Source organism: Centruroides sculpturatus, unplaced genomic scaffold (genome assembly GCF_000671375.1).
Source record: "Centruroides sculpturatus isolate CEXI.00-Female unplaced genomic scaffold, Cexi_2.0 scaffold336, whole genome shotgun sequence".
In the NCBI taxonomy this organism is placed as follows: Eukaryota; Metazoa; Arthropoda; class Arachnida; order Scorpiones; family Buthidae; genus Centruroides; species Centruroides sculpturatus.
Window position 1 is genome coordinate 569,197 of NW_019384582.1, and position 6,000 is coordinate 575,196.

Consider the following 6,000-nt stretch of genomic DNA (forward strand, 5'->3'; position numbering starts at 1 on the left):
CTATGTATAGGCCAAAGAGTGAGTCACTTCTAGTCTTCCTGCACGCTCCATCTTATCCAATCATTGGATAATGATTTGACAAAAGTTATCCCTTACACCCGATTTCAACAAAGAATTATTATTTAATTTCTTACTAAAGAAAAACCAGTTAATTTTCATGTTAATGTGCTTAATAATTCCAGTCTCAAAATTTAAAATATGACAAAGGAACATTACATATCAAAATATATTTTGCCTTTATGAGAAGCAAATAAAACTAAGTGTTTCAAGAAAACTGTCTAGAAAAGAAAAATAAATTCAGAAAAATTACTTAGTGTTTTTGTTGAATCTAAAAGAAAAATGAATACAGTATCAAAAATTCATGATAAATAATTTGCAGTACAACAGTAAAGATGAATTTATTGTTTTTTTTTTTTACATATAGTGTGAAAAAGTTTAATGTTATTAAATTTACTTTTGTTACTCCAGCAAATTATAATAAATTATTCCAATTTTAAAAGAAAGTCAATTAAGGAGAACAGGATCCATTAACATTTAAAGTTTGATATTTACAATTTTGATTTGTGCAAAACTATGGAGTGTTTATATAAAAATCTTTACCAGTAAATAAAAAATATATATGTATATATATTAAAATAGTATGTAACTATGAAATCCAATTTAAGTATATTTAAAAACTTAAATAAGTTTTTAAATTAAAAATCCTCATCGGTTATGAAACAACATTCCAGCATAATGATTGATTTCCTCTTTTATTGCTAAACTAATTTTTACAATAATAATTTTTTTTTAGCAAAAAATATAATATGAAATGACATTCAAAAATATATATTAGGCAATATTTGAAAAAAATTAGTATTTTATAAATGTTTTTTAATTATTATATTGAAGCAGTTCTACTAGATGCATATCAATTTTTCTATCAATCATATGCTCAAACTTCCATCTGAATGAACACATTTTGGTGAAATTTGAGTGTTAGTAAAATTCAGTAAATAGAAGTATCTAACAATATGCCATATTTATTAATAGTTATATTAATGGTTTGAATCTTAAACATCATTAAATCAATACAGTAATTCTGAATACTATTCAAATTGTGGTATTCAGATTTCTATTGATATAACAAGATGTAAATATTTAGTTAACGTTACCAAGTTTAAAATCCACGTTATGATTAATGATCGTCTGGAGAACCAACATTCTTTTTTTGTATTAAAATATTCCCATTAATCACAAGAGCTTCTAAAGATCTCTCTGCCTCCTCATATTCACAAAAATACATGTTTTATTGTTATTTTAAAATTCTATTAACAAAAAAAGCTTATCACACTAAATATCAAACAACAAAACTACTAAGTATTTACAATTAAATATTTTGTTAAAGTTTGAAACTAATGGACAGAAGGAAAAAAAAAATTCACCGTAAAAAAGCAAATTACAATATTAAAAAAAAAGGTCATAAAAAGCATTCTTACAACAAGCAAATTTAGGTTTAGAAAATATTAATAAATAAATAATTCATTGACACAAGAATATAACACAAACAAACATAAGTTAAAAGAAAAAAATATTACATTTTATGAAATTACTTTTCAATTAACCCAAATATATATTATAAAATGCTGTGCAAAAATCTATGTATGTCAAGTCATTAAAATGTTCAATTTTTGTTCTGTGAAATAAGAAATTAATCTCAAAATAAATTTCGCACATTTTTTTTATTGCAGTTAATATAATATATATATATTTATATATATTTTAAATTTTTTTTTCATTTGTAGTAACATTGAAATGGCTGTTTAACAGGATTGAAAATGGATAGCATAAATTTTTACAAGTTTTAAACAGTTATGATATTTATCAGAAAATTCTTACAAGAATTAAAATTCCATTTTCAATCATGTCAGAATAATACATAATTGGTAACTGCATAATATTTTTATAGTTATAGTAGTTAAACTACATGCAAGAAACATTTAAACACGTATAAATAGGAATCAAAACAAAGCATGTATCGGGAATAATGTACAAGTATGAGCAAACATCAGTAAGATAATCTCAAATATAAGCAAGTCAAAACAAATATATGAAACCATTCAATGTAAGACTAGCACTTAACATCCAGTTTACATAATTTTAAAACAGTTAAATATCCACATCACATATCACTTGCAAATATAATACAAGCATTATGGTGAATGTATGGAATATACAAAGTCATGCTGGTGTGAATGCATTATACAATAACTACAAATAACAAATTAAATAGCTGTCATTATAACAACCCGATATATATGGGTAACAGCTATTTGAAAATTCTTAACAAATCAAATTAAATACAACTATTTTAATAATTTCAAGAACTTACATGATCACAAGCATCATACTTTCATGTCACTCAAATTTATAGTGATATGAGAGAAAAAAAAATATTACACTTGAATAGGACTATATATATACTGTATATTGTTAACTATTAAAATAAGCAACAAACATTAATAATTTACATTACTAAATTCTCAAAAGAATTTTTATGTTAACATTTGAAGGGACAGATTTATACTTTTTCATAAATTATATTTTTGTGGACATGCAAAGAAATAATAAAATCAAATTTTATAATTACTAGTTTAAAGATTTAAAATTAAAAAATGAATTAGAAACAGGATTTTAATATTCAAATTCTTTTTTTATATTTTAAATGCAAAATTTTAGTTATCTTCCTATTGTTTTTTTAAATCAATCTGAAACATTTTATACATATAAATTTTCATGCGGAAGATACTTTTATATATATGAATATATGTATATATAATTACAATAAATGTTTTAAATATATCTTACAGTTTTTTAAATGATTCTTAAAAATATCTTGATTAAATAATTATTATGTATTATGAAATTACCTATTTTAAAGCAAATGTTTAAGAAAACATTTAAATCATTAATAATGAATTTAGGAAAATGATGACAATCATTTTTTTTAAAACTAGTAGGCACTTGATTTACTTAAATATCAAAAATTCCAAATTCAATATAAGAGATCATCTTCAATATGGTAAAACATTTCATCTACAAAGTTTTATTTACTTCAAAAATTATGGTAATTACTAACTTCTAATGATAAGTCATTCAAGAAGAGTAAGTAACAATGGTAATAATTACCATAACACTTCAATAATTAAAAATATTCTCAACTATCCCATACTTGCTCATAATTGAAACTGCATTGCATCAATTTCATTGACAATTTCAACTTAAGCAAAAAACTAAAACATTCAAGAAAACTTTATATTGTCACAATAAATATACAGGGGAGTGTAAATTATGCAAGAAGGAAAATGGTGACGAGATATGTTTTATCATATTTCAGGTGATTTTTTACATGGATTCAATGGCTAATTTAGAAAATATACAAAAGAATGAAATGTATTTTGCATATGTATAATGGTGAAGGAGGGAAACTTTTTAACATCAGCAAACTTTTCACATTTAAATTGCTAATGTTTAAAAAACTGTAACTTGAAGACTTAGAAGTAAAAGGGAAAGGCAAACTGTACATGGAAATGTCTTGAGATTTTTTTGTTGGATTAAAAGGGAGTTACACATCCACCACCATCTTCTTATGGATATCTGTGTTACCAACTACCTATTAAAAAAAATTAAATTTATGAAAATTATTATAATTTAGTCATATTCCATTACTGCTATTATATTTTATTCTTATACTGATGCTTACTCTAATAAGCATTTAAGTTAAAATAAAACATTAAATCAAAACAAATGTGATGAAACTAAACAGTTGTCAGTGAAAATTAATTTCACTGACAACTGTTTAGTTTCATTTAAACATAAAAAGGACAAACATGCATTCAACAGAAAACTGGTTATATTGATATTTTGTAAAATTATTGCCATACAAATATATTTCAAATAATTTTTGCTTTTATTATGAAATCCTGAACCCAATATGTTTTTTCTGACATATCTACACTCTTTGGAAATCTACTGCAAAGATGTTTGCAGATACAGTGGTGCCTCATATAATGTACGTCTCGAATAACGGACTTTGTTGCTTGACTCGAGCAACAAACTTTCCGTTCAGCAGTTACATGAGGTGAACAACAATCTTTCTGCGAACAAGTGCGAATGATGTTTCCACTCTTTTGCCGTTGCCAATGACAATCTGCTATTTTTATAATTTATTATTATTATAATATATTAGTATATCACTCCCCTTGGGATTCGGTTTGCTCCCTTGTTTATTACATACATCACCTCAGTGCAGGGTATTTACATTTATTCAAGTGTTGTGCAAATCATGGCTTCTAAAAAAACAAAGTGTTGTGCAATTGAAACAAAGCAAGACATCATCATAAGGAGTGAAAGTTGACAAAAACTTCCTTATCAAATAGGGAGAGGTTCAGAAGTTTACCAACACTCATTAACCAGAGCTGAGTATGAGCAAATGAGCAAAGGTGTCATTTCCAACAGGTGTTGAAGAACAGAGAGAAACAGACCACTTTGGATATGTTTTTCAAGAAGCAAGCTGCCAAAAAACAAAGGATGGAACAAGAGGAGTTGACCACTTTGGACATGTTTTTCAAGAAGCAAGCTGCCAAAAAACAAAGGATGGAACAAGAGGAGTTGACACTGCAAGCTCCTGGTAGCCTCGCCTGAATCTAACTCTGATTAAAAAACAATAAAAAGAGACCTNAAAACAAAGGATGGAACAAGAGGAGTTGACCACTTTGGACATGTTTTTCAAGAAGCAAGCTGCCAAAAAACAAAGGATGGAACAAGAGGAGTTGACACTGCAAGCTCCTGGTAGCCTCGCCTGAATCTAACTCTGATTAAAAAACAATAAAAAGAGACCTGCTGCAATGTGTAAAAAGTCTGTATCTGTATGAATGTGTGAAGAAAGTGTTCCTCCACATCCTCCTCACATCATCTCACTACCTGGCATAATTGGTGACTGCTCCATTTTCATTTTTTTAATGGAACAGTATGGTTATTTTATGCTGCAGAATGAATTATGTTTTAACATGTATTTCTATGGTAAAATGCATTTCGTATAACGGACTTTTCACTTAACAAACATGCACCTGGAATGGATTATGTATGTTATATGAGGCACCACTGTAAATACAAAAAATATTTCTTGTTTTAGTAACAATAAGCTTTCATGCTAGTGTGACAATAAACAACAGAATTATCCATTTACATATGCAGTATGTAAAGCAATGTAAAGTAGTCTTGTCCCACAAAGATAATCTAAGTGATTCCTTCTCCACCTAACAAAGAGGCCATTCTTATCTGTAGTTATTATATTCAGATAACATGGAACATAAATGTAGCTTTAGTGAATATGAAAAAGGCAACTTAATGCATATAATAATCAATATTTAAGTGTTACAGAAGTTTCTAATAAACCTGATCATTTCAAGAATGTAATCTGCAATTATTTGAAAATTCCTAAAACATATGGAGCCAAGAGAAGCTCTAGATCAGGGTCACCAAACTTTTTTCACAGCGGGCCACATAACAGAGAATGACAAGGATTGGCCAAATAACCATTTTGTTCAATGCAGTATACTGACTACACAAAAAGTAAAGCCAACCAACAGTTATTTATCAATACACAAACACTATTGCTGCAGCAAGCTTGTAATTGCTTTTCTTAGAAACTTCATTGCAGGTACAGTGGAACCTCGGTATACGTCTGCTTTAGAATACGTCCAATTCGGAATACGTCCTGTTTGGACGAAACAAATTTTGTTCGGTATACGACTTTCATTCGGTATAGGACTTAATTCAATTATACGCGCCATCTATGAACAAGTAGAACTATCGGTGTACTACACTAGACTAGACGTTCGCGGTGCAAAATTATAAACCGTAGGGTTTATAATTTTGTTAAATTTCTTCTGATTTTAATTAGTAAGTAACATTTTATTATTTTTATTAATCATGAATTGCAAAAGGGCAACAGAAAAA

The 6,000-nt window shown here is 27.3% G+C and overlaps 1 protein-coding gene across 1 annotated transcript in view; it reads right to left on the reverse strand.

The window, feature by feature from the left end:
* Positions 1-3,266: 3,266 nt before the first annotated feature.
* The window catches only part of LOC111624490 (calcineurin subunit B type 2-like), a 24,964-nt gene continuing 22,230 nt past the window's right edge, over positions 3,267-6,000 (reverse strand). The window contains exon 6 of the mRNA XM_023367336.1: positions 3,267-3,652. Within this exon, the coding sequence (XP_023223104.1) occupies positions 3,605-3,652 (48 nt within the window). The 3' untranslated portion in view covers positions 3,267-3,604. The remainder of the gene's footprint in view (positions 3,653-6,000) is intronic.